Source organism: Lepidothrix coronata, unplaced genomic scaffold (assembly GCF_001604755.1).
Source record: "Lepidothrix coronata isolate B3197 unplaced genomic scaffold, Lepidothrix_coronata-1.0 Scaffold17, whole genome shotgun sequence".
Classification (NCBI taxonomy): domain Eukaryota; kingdom Metazoa; phylum Chordata; class Aves; order Passeriformes; family Pipridae; genus Lepidothrix; species Lepidothrix coronata.
Genome location: NW_016690197.1, coordinates 1,016,483 through 1,041,666, shown reverse-complemented (window position 1 = coordinate 1,041,666; position 25,184 = coordinate 1,016,483). Strand labels below are relative to the sequence as shown.

Sequence of the window (25,184 nt, the reverse complement as noted above, 5' to 3'; positions counted from 1 at the left end):
TAATGACCATAACCATATGGCCTCTGCTTCTGAGCTGACCAGATTTGAGTACACTCAGTGCAAGCAGCATACAGAACACCATCAATTATTTCTGTTAGAGAATTAATCTCATGTTTATCAAACTGTCCTGTTTCTCCAAGTTCGGTTTCTGTATTTCACTTGGGTGTTCGATCCATTGTCTTGTGCCCTGTGGGCCTCCTTTTGAGCTTCAAGGAAGAAAAAAGATTTTGCAGTTCTTCACGAGTTTGATGCAAGAAAAGCTGCACTGACATTTTTTTCCTCTGCTCGTTGTGTTTGCTGCTGATACTCTTCCACCTTGTCTGACTAACAGCTTGTAGTTGTCTGGCTATGTGTGTGTGCATAGTGTGTTTTGTGTTTAAATGGTGTAGCAGCTCACAGTTAAATGATCCATGGCACCAAGAGGTGGCTTATTGGCACTAATCTGCTACTGTGATCCAAGTAATGGAGATTTGGTTCACATTTTGAACACTGGAAAAATGGCTTGGTCCTGGTTTGCTTCTGGTTTTAAACTGCTGTTGGAAACCATTATCTTACTGGAACCTAAATTAACTTTTTTTTGCCTGTTCTATACACATGGCTCAGCCTGTGCTGAATTGATACTTCATCTTCCTGTTTGGAAGTGTGATTTCTCTTTCATTGCTCTGAATGATGTTCATTCCTCTCACTGTTCGAAGAAACAACCCATTATGAACAGGTCTGTGCAGCAAAACATGCTTGTTACCTTTTTCCTGTTCAAAGTGAGTCATGCAGGACAGGGTGGTACTCTTAATGATTATGAATACTGAGTGGTAAATCATATATTTCCTTTATTGGGGTTTTTTTTAGAACTTGTAGTTTTGACAAGCATCTGGCATACAGTGTTACTGAATGCACTTGAGATATAAATAATGCATTTATCAGGATATCTGTTAAAAATATTCTTGGGTTTTCTTTTGCCATTGTCTTCTACCTTGGAAAGCATTCTTGCCTGCTAATAGATGCTGTCTTTCTCGTTTTGCTCGTATTTTCTGTGTGACTCATATCCCTGGCTCTTATTTTCTGCTATTCTTACATCTATGAATGGCAGGCAGTGCTGCATCAGTATGTGCAGAGTGCCAGGTTTTGAAAATTTCAGCTGTGAGGCTTTCAGGGATGGGAGGTTAAGCATGACCCATAGTTGATGCCATTTGGAGATGATCTTATAAAAGTGACAGCTCTGTGCATTTTGTGAAATCCCTGGCATTAGTTCTGGTTTTGCATCTCCACTCACCCCCAAAGAACCACATGAAGAGTCCCACAGTACCATATGCTTTATACCCTCCCTGGAATATTTGCACTCCTTCAGACATGTATCTCTGTGTAAGCAGCTGTCAGTGCTATACATATGAAAAAGGAAACTCTTCTGCTATTCAGCAGAAGCTCTTACAGCTGATTAATATTGCAGAACTTATTTGCCTTAAGAACACAGAATTCAAAGGAGTGATGTACTTCAGCTTGCATCTATTCTAAGTTAATCTTGGAAGAAAGACTTATTAAAGAAAAGTCTGCATTATTTGAATAATTGCAAGGTTCTTGTCTTTAAGAGAAAGTCAGTTTTTTAAATCACTGCTGCTTAAATAAGAGTGTTGCTTCTTCAGGGAAGCTTGTTATCACAAGCATTTCAGTTTCCATAAAAAATCACCACCCAGACCAAACCAACCAACCAACCCCTTTGCTTTTGTGATCAAGCACTTCTGAAAAGTTTTTCTTCACTAGCGTTCGTGTGGTCTTTGATGCCTTTCCTGCCTTCAGTTCTGTCACACAGTAATCCAGAGCAGGTCTACACAGTGCTCACTGGTTGATCAGTATTGGCACAGTTTCTTTGCAGTTGTTTGGGAAATTCATCTTGAATGTTGTGTTGCAAGGGACAATGTGAAGGTTACTTTAAGCAGTGGCTGTAAAGCAGGGATGTATTTGCCATGTCAAAGTCCATGTGAGTAGTAAGAGAGGCTCCAAAGTCTCTGCATAATGTGTTAGAACTGATTAGAACATATTTCTTTGGAAAGCAGTGTTGGATTTTTGCAGGGGTGTTTGGAGGTAGAGCTGTGTGCAGGCAGTGTGAGACTGACCAGACACCAGCAGGTAGGGATGCTGGGGAGCACTGTCTGCTGTCTAAGGAAATATTACTGGGAAGGCATGGAATCACAGGCCTAATCACTTTTTTACATCAATTCTGATCTAAAAGTGGAAGATACTACAAGGGATGGTGGCCAAAACTAACCTAAACTACCTAAAACCGTAGGTACTTGAGGTTTTAAATTATTACTATTTCCAGATACACTTTGATTCTGCTACAAGAGAGCTATTAAATGAAGATGTCCTTGTTTCTCAGAGCAAGCATTTATTGGTGACATTATTCGTTTTCTTACATAAAATGTGGCTTTTTTTTCTATACTGCACTCCTAATGCTTAAGCAAGCTGTAAAGTGCCATGTCACAAAACACTTTGGGATGCCCTAGCTTTTGGTTCAGTAAGGGATTAAGGAAAACCAGGGAAGAAAAGCCCATTTTTGACTGTTAAATAAAAAGCATGCCATCTTTGGAAGCCTCTGAGCCCGGAGTATTTAGAAAGAATTTGGTTTTATCTGTTTGCCCTGTTGAACTCTTTCCTACGCATCAGCTGTTGCTCTCTGCTGAAGAAAACACCCTGATGCTGTGTGGACCTTTTGATTGCACTGGCCCAGCTGTCTGTGTGCTTTGTTCTTACTGCAGACCAGAGCACTGGCCTCGCTTTCTGGGGCCGTGCCTCCTCTCTGTGTGCAGCAGAGGTTCTCAACTTGGAAAAGCCGAGGTTGCAGGTGCTGCTGCTGCCTGGTCAGCGAGGGCCTGTCCCAGCTGCTGCCTTGCTAAGACAAGCTCCAACGCCAGTGTGACTCTGCTGCCCCTGTGCCTGCAGGGATTGTGTTTGGCTCCTCGTGGAGCACAAGGTCTGAAGGCCAAGGAATGTGCAGGCAGAGGCTTTGTGTCCCAAGCATGGCGTGCTTTTCCCCAGAACTTCATGAAAGTCCTGCAGCAGAGCCTGCGTAGGTCTGTGCCCCATGGTTGCTGCATGAAGCTAAAAGAATGCCACAGATGTAGGATCCTGTTGTGTGGGTTGCATCTCCCTTCAGCATCTCATCCTGGGTGTGCTGAGCCTGACACTGCTGTTGCAGGGACCTGAAAAGCTGCTGTGCAGCGTGGTGCTCCCAGACAGGAAATTCAGGAATATTAATATATTAGTATCCTTTAAGCAGGGATAGAATACTATTTGAGACTATAAGTGAGATTTGGGACTACTAATAAAGAATATCCTATGCTAACAGGACTTCTGGCAGCTGTAATGCAGTACACTGCTGTCAGAATTGTAGCAGTTAAGCTTCCCTGCAAGATTAAGAATTATTACGCATCAGCTGAAACTGATATTAAATATACAGGCTGGATGGAAAATGGATTGGGAGCAGCCCTGAGGAGAACAACTTGGGAAGCTTGACATGAGCTGGCAATGTGCACTTGCAGCCCAGAAAGCCACTTGTGTCCTGGGCTGCATCAAAAGTGTGGCCAGCAGATGGAGGGAGGGGATTCTCCCCCTCTACTCCACTGTCATGAGACCCCACCTGGAGCACTGCATCCAGCTCTGGGGCCCCCAGCATAAGGATCTGTAGGAATCAGTCCAGAGGAGGTCACAAAGATGATGAGAGGGCTGGGATAGCTCAAATATGGCTATGAGATATGAAGATGGCTGAGAGTGCTGTGGTTGTTGAGCCTGGAGAAGAGTCGGCTCCGAGGAGACCTTAGAGCACCTTTCCTGTACCTAAAGGGGCCTACAAGAAAACTGGAGAGGGCATTTTTATAAGCACATGTAGAAACAGGACAAGGAATAATGGCATCAAACTGCAAGAGAGAAGGTGTCTCTGCCCATGGCAGGGGGTTTGGAATTAGAGGATCTTTAAGGTCCCTTCCAATCCAACCTAAACTAGTCTGTTGATTCTATGATGTGCTCAACGTCCATGCAGGTTACTGGACAGAGTGTGTTATTTCCTTGAACTATCCCATGTACCAGGATAGGGCACCCAGAAACTTACACCCTCTCTTCCCAATGTTAAATATACACTGAGATAAATTGTGGAACAGTTGTGAGTAATTCAAGGGAAAAAAAGCGTCTAAGAAATACTCAGTGGTTCTTTTCCATTACAGACATCTGTGAAACTTCCATATTTCTTCATTAAAAAAAATCTTTGTTACTAAGTTGCCCTTCCTTTGTTCATTGCAGACCCTGAGTCAGATTGTGGGTAAAAATTTGCTGCTCTGAAACATATAGGAGAAAATAGTTAACTTCTTAACCATTTTTATTTTGATTAACTTTTTTCAAATAAACATCTGTGTGGCACAGTCTTCCTATTTGTGGGCCCAGATGTCCTCTTGTAACTGTAGTAGCATGAACATGAACCTGGTTTCTCAGTATAACTTTTTTAGCTGAATATATATTGTTTAAAAGAGCTTCCTTGGAAAGATTGATGAAGCTTAATAACTACTGTATGTGTGTTGTGGAATGGTAAATGGGCACTGCTTTAAAAACATAATTTAACAATCCATCGAAGTTGTTTCTCCTGACCATGTCAGAGCACACTCTAGGAGGGAAAGAGGCTTTTCTCTTGTCTGGAAACTCAAATGATTTAGTGCTTGACAGGTCTTTCAGGCCCTGAAACTCATAGCGATTTTCATTCTGCTGACAAACCTCGTAGAGGTTTTCATTCTGCTTATATTCCTTGAAATTTTGTTAGTCAGGGCTTTCTCTTGTGGAGAATGGAAGGATGCAGCACAGTAGAGTTTTACTCTACAGTAATACAGAAACCCTTGACTTAGAAAATCTGCTTTGTAGCTTTTGACGTGCCAGAACCTCGTTACACTTCACGAAGTGGCTTCAGTCCCTGGCTGCTGCTGCTGGGCTCACCTCACACAGCCCCTCCGTGGGCTGTATTTGGGTTAAAGAGTTGAAACATTATATTTTGACAGAAAAATATTTTTATTGCCTAACTTCTTTTTTTTTTTTTGTTTTTGAAATTACTTTTCCCCGTTTAAGTGCTGTATAAGTGCTGTGAGGAGACAGATGATAATACAGTTTATTCCATACGTGGCGTGTTGGGAAATTGCGAAAATTGCAGTGGTGTGTTAGTCTGCAGTATTGTTATGCAAATAAATTGATAAACTCAAATGCTAGAAATAGAGTCTGTCTTTGCTTTCTCTAAGAATTATATTATGTTTCCCAGAAATTCAAGGACAGTAAATGTTGATGCATTTAGATTTGCCTTGACACATTTTTCAGCAAGACAAAAAGAAAAGGCTTCTTAATTTATTAATATGGATTAAGGCATTTAATTTGGATGTTTTTATTCCTCAGAGCATCAAAGTCTGTATCAGTTCTGCATTTTGATTCTAAACTAGTCATATTTCTACTGACATAATGTTTGCTAGCATGTTTTTTTTCCCCCAGAGCTGTCTGTTTTTATCTATAGGAAGGTTGCAGACCTTTTGCCTTTGAATAAATTTTAAAGATTAAACAACTGAAAAATTCTTTAAATATGTACATATCATGTCTTTTGCCATTTGGGTGGGTCTGTATGTCTTTCAAACCGTCAGATGCTTCACAATCTGTCTCGTTTTCTGATATATATATATATATGATGTTGAGAACTTGTGTTGCTAGGAATACAGAAAGGGAAAAATGAAGCTAATTTTCCTTGTTTGGCTACATTATTGCTACAGTAGTTTATGAAATATATAGTGACTACTGGAAATTTACTTAAAAAATAACTTTTATTTTTCTCTTTTAGTCTCCCACAAAAGCTGTGTATAATGCTAGACACTGGAACCAGCCAGAATCAGAGGCTCTGCCAGCACCACCAGCTTTGAAAACTCCCAGTGTCCCAGTAAGTAGACTGTCGTTTTTTTCTCAAGTTTACTAAATCTCCTTTTAAGATTCACTGATTTATATTTTCTTAAAAAAAATAAGTTCTTGGTGTCTGGTAATGTCACAGTAATTCAGAATGAAGTCCACTTTGTGATGTGAGCCATTGGGTATTTGCTGGAAAAGACACTGTCAATGAAAATATTGTAGACTGTGATCTTCCACATCCCTTCAACATACAGTTACCAAAAAATACTGCAAGTTATGACCACAGAAATCAGCAAATTGCAGATCAAAAAGGAGGAACTTAAAAGGAGAGTTAATTTCTTTTGCCTTTCTAATGGAGTGATGGCACTTGCTGACTTGAGGCTTTAGATACTGTGAAAGAAACATTTTCTGTGTGCAGTCAGCTATGCTAATACGAACAGATTGGATATAAGCATGTGTACAAAAAATAGACAAGAGGTGAGAACCCTTCTAGAAGTTGTTTGATCAAAAGTCAGTGATTGTTTTGAGGCTCGAAGTAATTGTTTTTTAACTCTTTTGAGACCCTGAGAACTCAGGGTCTTGGGCTTATGCATGTAGAAGTTGTTACTGATTGTGCTAAGAGAGCATTGTATGTTGTCAGTAAACTTCATTTCATTTGGTGCCTTTCTGGCACTACTTGCCTGAGAACAGAAAATCAGAAAGTAGATTTTTTTTGCTGCAACAAGGCTTCAGCTTTTGTTTTTGTCACCAGTTTGTGGTGAGGTTTTTGTTTTTTGTTTTTTTTTTTCTTTCTGTTGATGTTTTTTTCTCTCTTTTTTAAATTCTACCTCTGCGTATGGTGTTCTGATACTGCCTCTTGGGTTTGTGGTAGGTTTTAGTTGCCTCTTCACAGTACTCTGAACAGCCTTCCTTGGATGCTAACTGCACTGCCTGGAAAATGCAGATGACTCATTTGAAAATAACAATTTCTATACTAGAGTTTGAGGACAGAGCAGAAATTTCAGCCCTAGGGTTTTCCTAAACCCCTTTCTCAATTTAGATTATGTACATTTGAACTGAAGTTTTTGTTGCTTGCTGAATCTTTGTATTGATACTGATTTTTGTGTAGTACTCTGATAACTGACTTAAAGGCAGACTTTGAGTCTTCTCAGACAGACTTTGAATATAACTTCAAGCTAGGAAAATGCCTGGATCATTCATTCAGGCAGGCACTTCTGTCTTCTCTCAGACTTCTCCTTTGTAACTGGAACCATCAAAATATTAATTCAGGAATATGGCAGAGGTTTGGCTGAACAAACCAGTTAGGGGAATTTGTATGTGCTCCTCATGTAAAGATGTACCTCTGGAGTTACTTCAGTCGCTTTTTAACCTTGATTTACGTGTGTGTAAATTACATGGGTTAAAAATTGCAAGGTAAATGAGCCTTAATCCAGATATTCAGTGGTAATTCCTGTGCAGATGATCCTGCCTTTTTAATTTCTTTATAAATTTATTACCTGAAGATTGGGATAAATTTGTCTCAGGTTTATGGTGAGAAACCCACAGCATGCCAACTGCTTATGGCAAGTAATCTCTCTTATGGCCTCTCCAAGCTCCCTTGAAGGGGCAGCCATTGACCAAGACTTGGATGAGATACTTCAATGGATCTCATGTGTTCACAGACTGATAAGATCAGAGTCCTCCAGTATGTGCTCTAAACCAGCTTTTCAGGGTGGTTTATTAGCATTTTGCCACGTTGCCTAAGTGAGTGAATACTGAAATGCCACACATTGACAGAGGCAGAATGTAAAGAATACTCCATTAATAGAGCAGCTTGTTTTGGCTTATGTTTTATTTTTAACTGTCAATGTACAATGGACAAGAAGGCTTCCTCTTCAGCTGCCCTCTGGAGAGAGTAACAGTTCATGCCTCCTCTATGCCTGCATATTAATTCTATTTTTTCAGCCACACATTAAAAATATTCTCATTTTTCTGTGTAAGGAAACTAAGTGCATGATGTTACTGAAAGATTGAGGGTAAGTAAATGACCACTGGCATTGGCACTACGTTTAGAATTTGGCATTTGGAGGTCTGTTTCCTGTATGCCTTGTTTTCTGTAGCTTGTCTTCATATCTGAATTTGTGCCAAAGTAGTAATCTGAAGATAAGCTGACACTTCAGCTTATAGTAGCCTCAAACTAATACAGCAAAGTAGGTTGAGGAGAAACCTGTAATACTTGCCTGAGATGTCTGGAAACCTGTCAGTAGTCATTCTGGACCTAACATCAAGTTCTCTCCTGCCTGCTGTAAGTTCAGAACAGGTTTTGCTGTATTTTGTGCTCTGATGTGTTGTTCCTTAAGTAGTTAACAGCAGGAATAAGGCTCGTGTACAGAGAATACCATGAATTTACAAGAGCATGCAGTACCTGTTTGAGGCAGGCACCGTGCCTCTCACTTCTCTGTGTGGCATTTTTTTATGGTGCTACAAACTTTAACTGTTTTTAAACACTGAGGTTGGTTGGTTTACGTACCCTAAAGCTTAAGGAACCAGTATAAAAGACTTTTTTTTGTCTTCTTATTTTTTTTTAGTTTCAGAATTCTACTGGAGCTTTCTTGATACTTAGAAATGTTTTTTGTTTTGTTTTTGTTTTTGTTTTTTTTTTTAATTTAAGCATAGGTACATTATCCCACATCTTAGGTACATCTTGGTAGTGTAAGGCAGGGACTAAATAGTCCCAAAATGTGAGTTTGACAATTGCACACCTGTACTGTTTCCTGATGTATTAGTGTATGTTTACGTGCTCAAAACATCTGCCCATTTTAGCACTTTCTTATTAATAGGTAAGGCTATCTTCAAAGGAGGCAATTCATAAAGATGATGGAGTTTTTAAGGCTCCTGCACCACCTCCCAAAGTGATAAAAACTGTGACAATACCTACTCAGCCCTATCAAGAGATAGTAACTGCATTGAAGTGTAGGAAAGAAGACAAAGAAGTAAGTATTCTTAACAAATTTTTAAGATAAAGAATTATCGGTAATCCTAAGTACTGAAGGAACAGTCTCAAAATGAAATTTGGCTTTCCTATTAAAAATAATATTTTTATCTAAATAATTGAATGGCCTTCATTAACTTCTTAATGTTTCCTTGCACTTAAAACTGAATAGATTTTTAAACTGTACTTGTTAAGATTATAATCAATCCCAAGAGCAACTTACCTAGGTCAAAATATTTGTCTTTTCCAGTTATACACTGTTGTTCAGCATGTAAAGCACTTCAATGATGTAGTGGAATTTGGTGAAAATCAAGAGTTCACAGATGATATTGAGTACTTGCTAAGTGGATTGAAGAGCAATCAACCCCTAAACACACGTTGCCTTAGGTAAGATATCTTGATATAAAACACTGAACCTGTATTTAAGAGATACTGAATTAAATATTCGTCAGAGAAGAGACCATGCTTTAAAATGTCATTGCCACGTACCTGGCACTTCTGCTATGAAGAATAAAATCTGAAAATAATAACCAAGATGGTATCTTGTGAATAATCAAAAACAGTATAACCATGAAGATGAAATAGAAAATTGTACCTTAAGAGACATCTGACACACTTGTTAGCCCAGCTATAAATTAAAAAAATATTTTCTGATAACTTTTCTTTGTTTAGTGCAACCTAATGTATGATGTCTTTTCTGTTCTTAATGTAAAATTCAATTCTAAAATAAAATCCCTAAGAATGGAAAATTTGCTGATGGTAATCTAGAACTAATGTAATACTGACTTATTGTTTAAATCCAGCTGCCTGTTCTTTATCTTCTGTTGAGAAATAACACTAAAAGTAAAGAGGCCTCAGTGTTAATTGGAGGCTCCTTTCAGTTGTCTTAGACTACTCATTGCACTCTTAATATTCAAGTTACACATTATTGTGAAGTTGGTGGGAAAAATGTTAGTCTTGCTTTGACAAAGTTTATGAATTAATACTGGTGTCCGTTCCCTGGACATAAAAGTGATTATCAAATTGCTAAATAAAATAACCATTTATAATATTTTTTATATACTTGTAAATTTTCCTCTCTGTCCAGTAAAACTGAAATAATAGAGAAGGTAAAATTTGAACCCACAGAGACAGGTGATGGGAATGCTTTATTTGTGGTTTGACTGTGGTTGAGAAAAAGCTTTATATGCCTTTAAGAGGGCTATTTTAAAATTTATTTTGTTCTTCAGAAACTAGCAATGAATATTGTTGCTGGAGTATAGAAATAAGAACTCTGTTATCCAGTTTGTATATACGTTATGATAAGAATAAATTACTACTATAATGACAATTTGGGGTATTTTTCATATTGAATGCTCTTGATTTGCTCATATGGCAAACGTACTGAGATCTTAAACTGAATTCTTTATTTTCCAAATTTATGTGATGGAATGTAACTTGTATAAACACAATAAAAATCTTTTCTTTCAGTTAACAAATTAAAAGAAAAGTGTTTTTCCAGAGGGAATCAATGTGTAAGGATAGGAATAGACATAAAAGAATGAGAAACTGGTAGGTAAGCTCTCACTGGAGACAGAAAAGCCTCTTGTTCTTTCAACACCTTACTGTGTGCATCTCTTACAATCAGATTCCTCAGTAGCCATGGAAGACTTGAGTGCAGAATCACTCCCACATTACTGCACATTTGAAAGCAATATATTTTTAATAGTTGCCATGTTTCACTGTGCTAGAAGTGGCAGCTTGCTGGTCTGCTGGTATGCTGGTCACTGATTAATGTATTTGTCAGATTTTTTTCTGAAATCTATAATGTTTCCATCATTCATAAATGCAGCAATAAATATAAAAAAAAATGTCCTGTAAAAGTAATATCAGACAATAAGTGGGACTAGTCAGTCAATTAGATAACCATCAGATAGCAGTGGAAGTTCACATTTACAATTTCTGATAATGACTTGGTCTGTAATAAGCTCTCGCGTGTCTCTAAATCAGACCTTCATGCTTAATCCATGAATGTTTTAATTTAACTATTGGTTTCACCTTTTTTTTTTGTTTTGTTTTGTTTAAGAAGCAAGTTCAAGGTGCCCTTTCAAATCCTGTTTTTAGCCAGGCTTAGAATAAATCAGATGTGGTTTGGTGCTGGTAAGCAACTGTTGAATAAAACACAGCTCTGTTCACCAATTGCAAACTTGCCTTATATAAATTTTAGAAGAAGCATCCCAACAGAGTTTTGTCTGAGGCATCTGCTCAGTCCTGTGCTGTGGACTTGTTTATCTGCTGGTTTGCTAAGTGTGGTCATTTCAGTTGTTCTAATCCAGAATGAATTTTCTCCAGTGTAATCAGCTTGGCGACCAAGTGCGCCATGCCCAGCTTCCGAATGCATCTGAGAGCACACGGGATGGTAGCCATGGTTTTCAAAACACTGGATGATTCCCAACACCACCAGGTAAGGAGACATTGCATATTTCCTTAGAGTTAGTTGATACCTGTCAACTGTGTGTTAATTTTGTGTGCATCTGGGAGCAGTGGCTCCATTTGAGAAAGCTGTGTTCCAATGACAAATTCCTCTTCCACTGTTCATGTGCTTCTGGGTTTGGAAATTCTTTCTTTAAGAAATCATTTAAGCTTTTTTTAAAAAACTGACTGCACTTTGGATTGCTATTTTATGGCATCTCTTAAGCTTTTTTTCGTTGTTTTCTTGTTGTGTTTATGATTTCTTTCAAATACAATACATTTGGAAGGAATCTTTCCTTGTTGTATTTAAAGGTGGCTCTAAGTGCTCATCTCCAGACTTGCTTGTTATGTGAATTATCACCTTTTCTGTAGCTATTGTGGGGAATTTGTCATGTCTTGTGCCTGTCTCCTTGAGCACTGCTGTAATTACAGTTGTGGGATGCCTTGAGTGTGTGCAGTGCTCTATGAGAAATCTAGGAAAGGTAAATTTTATCTACTTATGATAACATGACCTGAGAGTTAAACTGAAGCAGTTTAGGTTTTCCTTCCTATCAACGTTACCTCTGTGGGGTGTCCCTTGAGATATTTTTACAGAAGTTGAACATAGAAGATGTCACTGGAAATGGGTAGTAGATCTGTATATCCAGTCAGGTTTATTATTTTCTGTAATAGCTCTAGAAGAATGACATACAATGCAGAATGGAACTTTGCACCCACAGAAATAGATATTTCAGAGGTGCTGTTTGACATCTTACTGTGGGTGGAGGGAAAAGCTGTAGAGTCTTCAGTAACTGATTTAGAGTAATAGCTTATTTTCCATCTCCCTCAAAAATTAGCGATGGCTAACTGTAAAACACAGGCACCAGGTTCAATGAATTCATTATTTTGTGAGCTGTCAAAATAGTGCCAAGTGATACTAGAAATAAATAAAGTACAGGCACGCTATTTAGGACAGTTGCCACCACTGAGATGCAGGAGATGGGCAGAGGACAGCTACGGTTCCTTGGAAAGTGTACAAGCTTGCTGGGTGTATTTTTGGCTGTCTTTTAACAGTTACCATTATTCCTTCATTTTCCAAAGAAGCAGCACATGCAGTTCAAAAGGAAATTGCCTGCTATTATTAGTCTGCAGTAGCAAAAAGCATTGATTATGTTCACTATTTTCAGTATATTTGATGAAACGCTCCCTTTTGTCAAGGGAAAAAAAATTTGTAGTTAATGTTTTAATATAGTTACAGTACATTCTTGGTACAGGTTTTACAGTATTTTGAAATTACTGCTTTATTAAACTACTCTTGATAAGTGCTAATACATGTGCCCTAACTGCTGACAGTATATGCTCCAACATGGTCTTCTCTGTATAAGTATGCTGTTTTTCTATGCTACCCTTCCATTCATTCATTATTTCACTATTCAAAATGAATAAAATTTCTCCACTAAATCTCAGTTTGAAGTAAGTCAAGAATAATAAATCACACTAGGCTTTGCGTGCGTGGCTCAAATCCATTTAAGATGAATAAGGACTGAGGGGAAAAAATGCACAATTATTTAGTTAATATTTTTCTTTCAAGTGTTTTGGAGATGGGAAAACTGCCACAATTACACTGCTAATAGAAACAGATATGAGCATATACTGCATTCAGTGTTCTGATACAGTGGAAGAGACTGAGGGTGGAGGGGACTCTATAACTTTCCATAAGGAGTATAAAATAGCAGTTGCAGATTGGCAGTTGGCATTTCTTTAACCAGCAAGGAAAACAAAATAACCAGCTATCTTACTGAGCTATGCCCAAAAATAATCACATGAAAATTACTTGTTCCACCAAATTTTTCTTGTAGACTTGTGTTTTTGCTTAAGTTTTTAATTGACTTTGTCTCTTCAGTGATGCTCTATGAAGGTTTTGAAGTATTGTTAATTTTGAAAATAAAACCTGTATTTTCATAATAACTGTCAGTAGTTAAGCACAGAAACGTGGTTTTGTAATGTCTTCAGCATGTGAATAACTTAAAAAAAAATAAAAGTGCATTAAATGTAGTGCTGAACCCTAGAAAATAACCATCTGTTCCCACAAGCTGGAGTATAAATAGAACAAGCAAGAGAAGACAAGGATGAGAGTGGGTGTAAATGGTCTGCTGTTTCTGGAGTGTATGTTCAACTAGGATGTTTTCCTGAATCCTGTAGAAGTATGGAGTGCAAATCCGTAGTTAGATATGCCATAAAATTTCTGTCTAGAGCAAATTCTATTTATTTTAATTTTCTTCCTCTCTCCACATTTCTTTGGAAGCAGAATGTGCCTTAAGCATCTTGAGGAATAGAATGGGATGGGGGAAGCTCATCCGAATAAAAACGCCCCTGTACTACAATCTGTAAGGGAGGGATTTTGAGGGATTGATTGGATTCTTTGGCTGCTTTGTTTTCTTAGGATACTGATCAAAAATAAGTTGTACTAACAATTTTCCCTCCTTCTCAGCTCAGAATTCTGTGTATTGTACCTGTAGGGCATGAAATAGCTTTCAGGCAGGGTGGTTATACAGAAGATCAGAGGAAAATGTAGAGTTGTTTCATTCAAGATGAAACCAACTTGCTTACAGAGACTAAGAGAAACCAACGTTAGAAAACCCATATCACTGACATGAAGCCAAAGCAGGTTTATTCTGTCATAAGCACCATCCACATTTAAGGTCCTTACTTTTACAACATCACTCTTTGCCTGTTGCACATCAGCATTTGGAGGCCTCTTGGCCCGAGTCCCTCCTGTGTGTGTGCTGTGGCAGGAGCCTGGTTCTTCTTACACAGAGCTAGTCCTCTCCTTTTTTGCTTTTCCCGCAGTCCTGCAGCCTGAGACCTTCTGCATCATGTCTTGGTCACTTCTGAAACGTTTCCGTATTTTAAAACCTGGGAGGCAGATCTGAAGGGATGTGTTGGCAGAGCTGATGTGGAGGGAGAACTGTTACTCCCTGCATAATGGAAAGCTGGATGGGTTGAAAAGAAGGGAACCTTGGACAGGCTTGGTACAGAGCTTTACAGAATGAGTGTGACTGCCCTTATCAGACTTTGGAATATCTGTAAAGCATTTCTGAGTAGTGATCTAAGAACAGTCTCTGACTTTTTGAAATGCCTGAATATTGGCAACCCAGATTATAAATTCAGCAGTTTCCCTCTGTTAACTGCTGCATAGTTTCTAGCTGATAGGAACTCCTTTGGGGGCTTAAAGCAAATTTTTTTTTTAGCAGGAAACCCACCTAGATAATGCTGGTCATTAGAAAATAGTTCTTTGTAGATATTGCTTTATTAGGTCTACCTTGACTGAACAATGGTTAGTGGAGTAATCCTGTGTCCTGTTTAATCGCTGTCGTTCTGAAAGAACCTCGTCTTCCAGAGTCTTCCAGGAACATGACATTTATTACAGGATAAGCCAGCTGCAAATAAATCAAGAGTAAACATTTCTGTAATTAAAATTATAGAATTGCAAGGCTTGCTGGGGAAAGTTAATAAAAATTAAGGGAGAACAGTGTATCCCTCTCTGTGTAGATAAGTCACATAGATTGCTTTCTGCTTTGCATCACAGATGTGATAAAAGGCTGGAGTAGTGATGTTCACAGCTAAGATTTTGTTGGATTTTTTTTTAAACAACTCTGTCTCAAGGTTGTATTCACAAAAGGAGCTGTGGATTTGGAAACTCTTGCTTCCTTCCTTCAGTACTTCAAGTGCATCTTTGGTAGTTGGTCAGATGAAAGTCCTTATTCACCTGAGGATTTCCTTGACTCAGACAGGAAGGAGTTTTAACATAGCTTTTGATAGACTGTCATCTGCCTAATCGTGTCTTGGAAATGCTGATACTGCTTAGTATGACCAAGTATGATCATTACTTGCTTCTCAAATAAACAGCAGTTAATGATTGCTTTGATGGTTGACTGAACTCTAAAAAGATGTTATTCAGCTCTGACACAGAAATACTGCTCTTTGCTGTTGGGCTGTACAGCACTCACATCCCAGATTTAGTTTGTTTCCATTTTTAATTTACCTTATACAGAAACAATTGCAATGGATGCATTCAGCCTGTTGGCTCTTGAGAGTTGATCTCAGTAGGACACACATACCTCACACACACCTCAGCTCTCCTCTCCTCCAGTTATTGTCAAAGGTTTCTGAAAGTTTTGTGCCCAGCACAACTCGATTCCCTGGAACATTCTTCTCTTTACCATGACTTGGAGCTCAGTGCTCTCCGTGCAAGTGCTGTACTTAACAACACTGGGGATGGAGAGCTTTGCTCTCTCTCTCTTCACTGTCTTCTGTGTCCCTTCCTGACAGTCAACTGCTCCTTTTGCTTTTCTGGATCCTCACGAAGATGAAATTTAATTCCTTCTTTAAGGAAACTTAAATCTTCTTTAGCCAGTAAGAGATCCCTTTACACCCATTCTGTATGAGATAGGAATGGTCAGGATAATAACATTCACATGTTAAGAACTGATAGGAACAGGGCAGGGGGGAAGCTGTTTTATGCTCTGGCTACTTCCAAAAAGCAGAATTCCCCTGGAACTAAAATGTGTTTATGCTAAAAAGGTTTGGATAAACTACTGACTGACAGACCTGTTTGGCAGAATCAGAATTTATGTCACCAGGCACTCCCCTTGAGTTGCCCCCCCCAGACACTGTCCCTATGATCTCTGTATTTTCTGGTGCTGTCATCAGTTCATCCCCTCAAACCAGAATGTTCACCCACCTTGCCACATACCCTGTGCTTTTTCACTTTGTCCCCTGCCATCTGTCTCTTCTGTAATACTGTGTTACTGGAGGTTCTGTTTCTTATTCTTTCTGCAGCCCTGAGCCCCTCAAAAGTAGAAACCTGTGCTTTTCTACTAGGATTGTGTAAATACACTGAGTGCTTTGTGTCTCAGTTGGATTTGCTAGGAGAAAGCATTGGTAACTTGCTAGAAGGAATCTGTACAACAGCGAGTGCTCATGTGAGTGCTCGTGTACATTGGGACTTGTCAGGCATTTTCTTTCATAAATCTTCAGCTTGTTTATAAAAAATGGTAAAAGGTCTGCTTAGAATGATTATTAAAAACTGACTGGTCTCTTTCTTCCTTTCTCTCCCACCCCAAGAATTTGTCCCTTTGTACAGCAGCTCTGATGTACATCCTGAGCAGAGATCGCTTGAACATGGATTTAGACAGAGCCAGTCTAGATCTGATGATACGGCTTTTGGAATTGGAACAAGATGCTTCTTCTGCCAAGCTGCTGAATGAAAAAGACATGAACAAAATTAAGGAAAAAATTCGGAGACTGTGTGAAACCGTTCACAACAAACATCTTGATCTCGAAAACATCACGGTGGGTAACGTGCTTTTGTTGGAAAGCCTTGGCGGTTGTGGAATGCTTAATAAAATGGAACTTGTGAGCATCGTCTTTAATTTCATATCCCCAGCGAAGGAGTTGTGACACTTTGTCTACCTTTGATGTGTACATGACTGCACTGCAAGTATTTTCTTCTTCCAATTTGAAATTTCCTTTTTAAAAGGCTGTTAGTAGGATAAAGGTATGGTGTTCTTCAGCTCTCTGAGTGTCCATTTGCCCCTTCTAAGGGAGCAATTACAAACAAGTACCACTTTAAGTAACCACGTGTTTAAAGACCATGCTTAGATTATTGGACTCCATTTCTTTGCCTCGATTTTGTATGTACTTTCAGAAGCAAATAGGGGTTTGTGCATGGGAATAAGAGTGTTTTGTGTTGAATTGAAAATATGGTGCAGGTTTTCCCATTTTAAAAAAAACCCCAACAATCTGTCCTACAGAAACTGATCTTTCCCTGCCCAAAGTGTGGTGGCAGATCTGTTGATTACCACAAATGTGGATGAATTTTTTTCTTCCCTTTCTCAACATACTTGCTTTTCATGAAAATACCTTCAACTGCAGCAGAGTGAACTGTTTTTGTTTAAAAATAAATTTAGCCATGGTTTGATGCTAGCTTTGAAAATAAAGGGCAAGTTACAAAGACTTTTTAAAAGAGTATATTTAAAGAATTGATTGACAGATTGACTAGATGAGTGGTCATAAATGACAAAATCTACTAATGTGTCATTGCATTCACCATATTTCAGTGTAGGGAATGTTGGTATGATCTTAATTTTTTAGCATCCTGTAATACATTCTGTTCAAGATTCTTACTAGGTTTTTGCCATTTTTCTTGTAATACACCCAACAGGAGAAGCTTCTGATTTATTGTTTATGAAGGGAGTCTTTTAGAGCTTTATCTGTGCAAGTAGTGTTCCAGCTCCTGCCAGTAATCTGCAGTCAAGATTGTATTCCATATTCGGTTAGACTAAAGGATGATACGCCTTGTTGAGCGGGCATTTTCTTTTGTAGCTTCTGTGACTTTTGTGTCACTTTAGGAAGGGTTTACCTTGGGGGTTTTCCATCCAAATTCTGGCTGTGGAACAGATAGCTGAGTTGGTATGAAAAGTCAGTATTATGTAGCAATAGCAAGAGCTGAATTTTGGGTGAGGAAGTTAATATTGATGACATCATTCTTAATCTTGGTAATCAGTTTGTGGTGACAGTGGAGAATTGTTTAGAAGTTTCAATTTTTTGTTCCCTGTGAACATATGAAACGTGCGGGTAGGGGGCTCATATTAGTTTTCTGACCTTGGAAATCTGCAAAGGAAGAATGAATTTGAGATTATATTCTCCACTTTGCGTTTACAGTGTGAAAATAGCAACACAGAATGAAATTTGTTCTCTAGGTGGTGATCAGCTAGGAATTGGTATAATCAGAGCCTTATTTCAGTGCTGTTTTGGCACTGAAGGCAGCTCACATAGCACACAGTTTGTCAGTGCCAGGATATCTCTTGCACTATAAAATGTAAGACAGCTCCCTTTATTAAGCATGGAACAGCTGGTACAGGTTCCTCATTGCTAAAGCATCCAGCCACAAAGACCACTGTCTCCTGCTTGAGCTTTTCTCATATTCATAATCTGATCTAGCCTGATGCTTTTTTATGAACTGTAATTCTGTTCTTGTGTTTTCTTAGGCATGGGTTTTAAAGGGAGAGGATATATCAAAAGGGACTCTGTCTCTCTGTCTTGTGAGGAAGCTGTTCATGAGTAATAATATCCTAGGCCATCAATTTCAGCTGCTTTATTTGGGGGGGGGGTCTGAGGCAGCTCTATTTTTTAAATTTATTTTGAGCTGTTGCTGTAAATGCACTGAATACTGTAGTACCTCACAGATGGAAACTGGTTTCCTCCCAGCTGCACCATCTAGAAACAGAGACTATATAGTGTTCAGAGAATATTTGCAAGCCAAATGTGATGATTAGGTTCTCTTCCATTTTAAGATAGTAGCAACGGTAAGTTGAGACAATAATGAACTTCATATGTAGAAGATCAAGCTGCTTTTGGATGGATCTCTGTCATGAGATACAATAAGTAATCTCTGTTTCGTACCAGATGACAGGCAGAAAATGCTAACAAAAATGCAAATCTGGGAGTAAAGAAAAGATCTGGGCTTTTTCAGACTCAGACGTATCAACTGAGAAACAGGAGGATTGTAGCAGATGTTTTGATAACTCTAGTTTTTGCCTAACCAGTTACACCTTCAGTTTTTCAAATCTTGCACAGATCAAGTGAAGATGATCAATACTGGCTCTCTCTTCCCACAGACCATGTTGTTTATGTGACTGTCTAGAAGCTAGGTTTTTGAGTGCTCAAACAGGTATTTAAAGGGTTCTGCTCTTAATATTAAAAATATAAACCCAGAAACGAAAAAAGAGTTCTCTGTGGGTTGAATTTGTTCCAGGTTTTTTGTGCTGGCTTAGAAGAAGATAAAACCTGAAGAACTCAGCCTTCATGTTAGCAAATGGCCCTTGCCTGTCAGTCAGCACAGCCCTCTGTAGCTCATGCTTGCAGCCAACTCCTCTCTTTTGCATTCTAGCAAAAACCTTCAGAAGTGACTTCTCTTTCCAGATGATGAAAGGGGTTATTCTGGTTTTCACTGTCAACATGAACATAAGGCTGAAAGCTTAAGGGAACCATGTTTTGAACCTTTGGTGTTAAAATTTTGTAATAATCGACATAAAAATTGAATGCAATGGACTACTTTCCTCAAAAGCAAAAGGCTTACAAGGTTTCATTGCTTTTAGTAAAAAAAATAAGAAAAAGAAAATGATGTTCTTATGCCCAGTAGTACAAATATCAGATTATATTCTCCTGGAGTTTTTTTAAGTTTTATTGCCCTTTGCCGTATTTCAAACCTTGTGTGGCCTTTGAGCTTCTGTGGTGAAGGTATTTAGGAAGTTAACTAAATCTTTTGTAGCTGTAAAGATCTCCAAGGAGAGTTTTTAATCAGCTTCCTTCAGTCAGGTTTAGATTATGCATGATTTCAGTTCCCCATGTTTCAAGCTCAGTCTGTAAAGTGAGAGGAATCACCTGAGCTCAAGGTGAGCTGTTATTCCCAGGAGGGGCTGAGTTTGAACTGCTGTCCTGGAACATCCGGCACAGCTCAGAGGAAGCACAGCCCTCCTTGGAACACTGCACATCCAATCTGTCAGGGAAGGAAGGTGACTTGAGAGTGGTAAAATTCAGTTGGTTTTAGCGAGATCTTATGGCTTTTTCTTCAGCCTTTCATTGTTGTATTTACGTACCATATATGAATTTATTAAGCTTATGGTAGTTCAGATTTGCCTCTGTGTTTTCCAGGTGTTACAAGAAATCTATATTAGTTCCTTTTGCATAGGTGTAAATCTGTATGTATACAAATGTTTTATTGTTAACATGTCTTTAACTAGAGGCCTTCGGAAAAATAAGTTACAGTCTTGACTTAACAAATGGTGTTGGTTTTGGTTAAAGACAATGCAGGGGATATAGTCACCTAAAATCTCTTCAACTTCTATTTGCAGGGAGTGAACTTATCTTCGCTATAGCTAAATTTCTATATGTGTTCCTCTTTTTAAAAGAAAACTGAATCAGTAAATAGAGTAACATTTTTCTGCAGTGTTTCAGTTTAATTGCTTTATTCTATGGGTTTAAAATTAAAAACACAAAGTACCTATGTTGGAAGCAAATGTGTTCTACAAGCACAGAGCAAATGTATCTGTGAGCCAGGGAAGCTGTGTTCACTCTGGCTTTTCTTGGGTTTTTTTCCTGCCTGGCTGATTTGTCCATTTCCTTCCTCCGGTTGTTTCTTTTGATAACAAAAGAAACAAATGGAAGGAGTCTGTTTGGGTTTTCTAAGCTATTAATAAAATAAAGAAAATTTGAAAATGCAAAGTAGCTTTTTATCAGTACCGACGTTTTTTTAAGATATGCATATTTTTTAAGTCTGTTCTTGCTCCCTCTGCTGGTTCTTCTACTCAGAATCTCTACTGCTGTTTTTTCTGGGTTTTATGTGACGTGTGTTTGTATGATTTGATATATACAGCTGCCTGTGATGACTGCACTAATTCCAGACCCTCTCTCTTTCAGACCGGGCATTTGGCAATGGAGACGTTACTGTCTCTCACCTCAAAGCGAGCTGGGGACTGGTTTAAAGAAGAGCTGCGACTTCTGGGTGGTCTGGATCATATTGTAGATAAAGGTACATTAAAGATACTGCTTTGACAGTGTGAAAAAATAGTGAATTGTAGTCAGATGTTTTGCTTTTATTAATGTTCATTTTCTGTGGTTAAAAGCAGAAAAATTATTAGCTGTGTTAAAATAAAGTACACAATTCAATATCAAGTTATTGAGAAATATTTGTGACTTTATTCTGTTGCATGTGGGGTCGAAAGCAGTTTTAATGTTAAACAGAATGTGTATAGTGTTGCATGTAATGTGTGAGATTAAAAATGTCTTAAACTAGATTAGAGGTTACTGTGTTATGTATCTCTGTTCAGCACACAAATGCAGCACACTTTTTGTAGAGTAGATCTCCTTTGCAGTCTTCTAGAATTGAATTCAGACCTAATATTTTTTAACTAAATATCCCAGAGAAAGTCAGCCCTTCAAGAAAAAATGGTGCGGGGTTTGTTTTAATTAATTTTTCAAAGATATGTCTCAGGTCTTTTTGAGCGTCTCACAGGTAGGAAAAGGGACATTTTTAAAATGAATTCTTGAACTGAATAAAGCTGGGTCTTAAGTAAGCAGAGGAAGAACAAAAGAAGGATTGGAGAGATGAAAGTGTTCAACTTGCACATGGTTTCAGGTTATGATTTCAGATTTGTGAAGTGTGGGGAGCGTGTGCTTGCTGTATCTCTTTTCTCTGCTAAAAGACAGTCCTCTACAGTTAAGGAACCATAGTCGTGTGCTGGATAATCTCTTCTTTGTCAGGAGAAAATAAAATATATGATTAAGTAATTTGTAGCAACAATCACAAACTTGCAAAGCCAAATGTTAAGGTTTGTTTTTTAAATTTACTTGGAGAAATGAAAAATGCTGATTGTGGCTTCATAATTGTTTCCAAGCATTCATTGCAGGTGTGTAAAGTGTAAAACAAGGTCGATGGCAACTCTTTGAGTAGCTGCTTAGTTTGTACAATTGGCTTTTGAAGATCTCTTTCTGATAGTGGAAAACAACTTCTTTTTGTGTTTAGTTAAAGAATGTGTGGATCACCTAAGCAGTGATGAAAATGAGGAGAAGTTGGTTGCTTCGTTATGGGGTGCAGAAAGGTGTTTACGGGTCTTAGAAAGCGTGAGTATGAGCAGATACATTGCATTTCTGAAAACCCTTCTTAAGCAGACCTTTTCACTGTAACAGTCTTTTGGGATATAGTTACATTACAACACTAGAATGTTGATTTTTTTTTCATAGACTTGTACTAACTTTCTGATGTTTATCAGTGTTTCTGGAATGTTTGAAAATCTGTTTTACTATTCTGTATGTATGTACTGCCTTCCAGGTTTATTTCTGGTAAGAATAACTAAATGTAACACGATGCTTTTTCTTAAGTTCCTATGAAAAGCTGCCGTTTATGGATGTTGTTTTCATGGCATGAGTTTGACTCTTCAGTGTGTGTCTAGTAATAGCTGATCATTATAGAAGCAGTATTTTCTTAGAAGCAATAAACCGATGTATATTTTAAGAATTGCTAATTTGAACCATCATCTGACTAAGCACTGAAAGAGAAAACTGCCCTGAAAGGCAGAGTAGTCCTGTCATCAGTTAAGCATGTAAACGGAGATGGTAAATATTTCTTTGAGAACTTCGAGCAGAATCAAAATATATGGTACTTTTGTAGAGCTTAATTGACAGGAATGGTTAGTGGGTGCTTCTCTGCTGAGTTTGGTGTTTGTTACTGGTGTTACTGTTATTGTGGTACCATAAGCAAGCAGGAGAACATCGTTATGTTCCAGCAACACATCTCCACGGATCAGAAAGTGACATTTGGGATCAGAGTTCAGTGAATCTCACTGAACACCTTGAACCCAGGTTAGAGGGCAAATAGCTACAGTGGTAACTTTCTTCACTAAAATAAAAGGACAGACTCAAAGGTAGTATAAGCACAAGCTAAAAACTGAGAAAGCTGAACGGTTGGTGAAGGGTGTCTGCCTAAAAATACTCGTTGCATGCCTTGTCAAAGGTGAGAGAAAAATTTTCAGATCGATTTTCTGCTTTTAAATTGGACAGTGGAATTTCCAAGCAGGACTAGAAGAGCCTTGTTTAGTGTTAGAATATTCAAATTTGAACTTCAGGATGGTTTGTGATGCAGTAATGGATAATGAGAAGTGAAAGTTTACACTGGATAATAACCAAGAAATGTGGAACTGAATAAAGTGGGGTAGTAGTGAAAGGGAATGCTTCTCTTTCAGGTAAAGAAAACCCCTCCTATTTTAATATTACTTTCTCCTTCTCTTTTTAGGTAACTGTGCATAATCCAGAAAATCAGAGCTATCTGATAGCATACAAAGACTCACAACTCATAGTCTCCTCTGCTAAGTAAGTTGTCAAAAAAAAAGACAATTTGGCAGAACACTTCACATGATGGGGGAAAAAATAAACAAAAAGTTATACCAGAATATTCTAGGGGGGCATAATACCACAGTTTCCACTGTTACTTTCCATTTAGTAATGGTGAAGTTAATTTAGATGAAGGTATGGGCAACTAACAGAGTACTACCAATGTCTAGTGCTGCTACTGTTGGTTCTGTAGAAGCTGCAAACTGTGGATTTGGCTCCATCTGTACCAAGTTTAGTAGGAACACAAAAGAGGGCAGTTATGAAGCTACACTTATTTGCTGTGTTTTCATTATGCTTATGTATTTGCTGAAGTGGAGCATAACAGAATTGACAGTGTAAGTAAGAATTAAAGTAGTGAAATTCTGTTCTTGGCTGTTCTCCCTGACAGAGATTCTTATACAAACACCTCTAACCCATTTATCAATCTGGGTGAGGTCTCAGCTGGCTGGCAGAGACTGTCTGCCCCTTGTATTGCTCTTCATAAGAGAACAAATGAAGCTGAAAGTTTGACTTTACAGACCTCATTGGAAAAATAATTTAATGGTTGTAGGTTAGATATTGAAGTATTTTTTTAAATTAAAAAAAAAAAAAAACAAATTGCAGTTTAATATGCTATTTAGACCAATATATATTTTGGACATTTCTAGTTTTATTTGTAATTTAAATCAGTGTAGTGGTTTAACATGAAACTAATGTTATGCAGTAGAATTGTGCCTATGGTCCATTAGTGTTACAAGATTAAGACTGTACTAGTAGGAAGTCATGTGTCATTTCTTACAGAAGGGAAATAGCTCTGAGAAGAGAAGAAGAGAAAATTTAGATAACACTGTCAGAATCATGTTGTGCCTTGATGGCCAGAGGATATGAGAGACTGAGTTTGTAGGAAGAGGAGATATCTATTGTAAGACCCAGCTGAAGCTGGGAAGGAAAATTAACTTTTGCTCTTGAAATACCAAGCTGATAAAGCTCTAAGCGACAAAGCTTCCCCGGTTTTTGTTTTTCATAATTTCAGTTGAGCTTATGAAAGATTTTATGGGTGATAAGTTTATGTGTACCTACAGAGTGGGCATCTAGATATCAGAAAAATTCTGCATAAGCTCTGTTTGAGTTTTTTTCCTGGTGAAACAAGGATAAAAGTGGAATGTTCTCTATGTTGTGAAGATAACTTTGTTCTGCATCTTCTCCCTGCAGAGCCCTGCAGCATTGTGAGGAGTTAATCCAGCGATATAATCGTGCTGAAGACAGTATCTGTCTACCAGACAACAAACCTTTGCCTCACCAGAATGTAACTAACCATGTGGGTAAAGCAGTGGAAGACTGTATGAGGGCCATCATTGGGGTCTTGCTCAACCTGACAAATGATAACGGTAAAACAACAATTATTTTGCATATTCTCTGATAAAGCATCGAATAAAACATTAATGTAAACCTTTTTTTGGTCCTGATTAGGGTTTTTCCATGTACAGTGCAATGAAGCAGTTATGTATGGTAGATGCTTGCTTAGAGCCATCAGTAATTTGTCTTTACAAGCTGGATGAGTAATTGCAAGTGTAAAGTGTTTGAGGTGTGTGCTTGGGCTGGGGGAGGCTGGTTTGTCCTTAGGACCAAAAGGTTTTTATCGATCTGCTTACCATTATGAACATGAGTATTTTCAAAATTGAGCCTCTCAACTCTCTTTGTTTACAGAATGGGGTAGTACAAAAACAGGTGAACAAGATGGTCTGATAGGCACAGCAATGAATTGTGTGCTTCAGGTTCCAAAGTTCCTACCTCAAGAACAGAGATTTGATATTCGGGTGCTGGTAAGCTGTTGTGTTTGTTGCATTAACAGAAAATTGTTTGCCCCCTTCTTGCCCTTTGAACTACTTTGGTTCCACATTAAGGAATAGTTTCCTCTAGTTTTCATTGTCTTTTATATATA

At 38.2% G+C, this 25,184-nt stretch overlaps 1 protein-coding gene across 4 annotated transcripts in view; it reads left to right on the top strand.

The window, feature by feature from the left end:
• WAPL (WAPL cohesin release factor) overlaps positions 1 to 25,184 on the top strand; it is a 65,588-nt gene that overhangs the window by 32,335 nt on the left and 8,069 nt on the right. For 3 of the 4 annotated variants that reach the window (XM_017807083.1, XM_017807082.1, XM_017807081.1), the window contains exons 5-14: positions 5,849 to 5,944; positions 8,730 to 8,882; positions 9,132 to 9,268; positions 11,213 to 11,324; positions 16,439 to 16,666; positions 20,795 to 20,906; positions 21,900 to 21,997; positions 23,166 to 23,242; positions 24,455 to 24,630; positions 24,950 to 25,065. In XM_017807083.1, coding sequence (XP_017662572.1) covers positions 5,849 to 5,944; positions 8,730 to 8,882; positions 9,132 to 9,268; positions 11,213 to 11,324; positions 16,439 to 16,666; positions 20,795 to 20,906; positions 21,900 to 21,997; positions 23,166 to 23,242; positions 24,455 to 24,630; positions 24,950 to 25,065 — 1,305 coding nt within the window. The remainder of the gene's footprint in view (positions 1 to 5,848; positions 5,945 to 8,729; positions 8,883 to 9,131; positions 9,269 to 11,212; positions 11,325 to 16,438; positions 16,667 to 20,794; positions 20,907 to 21,899; positions 21,998 to 23,165; positions 23,243 to 24,454; positions 24,631 to 24,949; positions 25,066 to 25,184) is intronic. The other variant, XM_017807084.1, reaches the window with a different exon arrangement.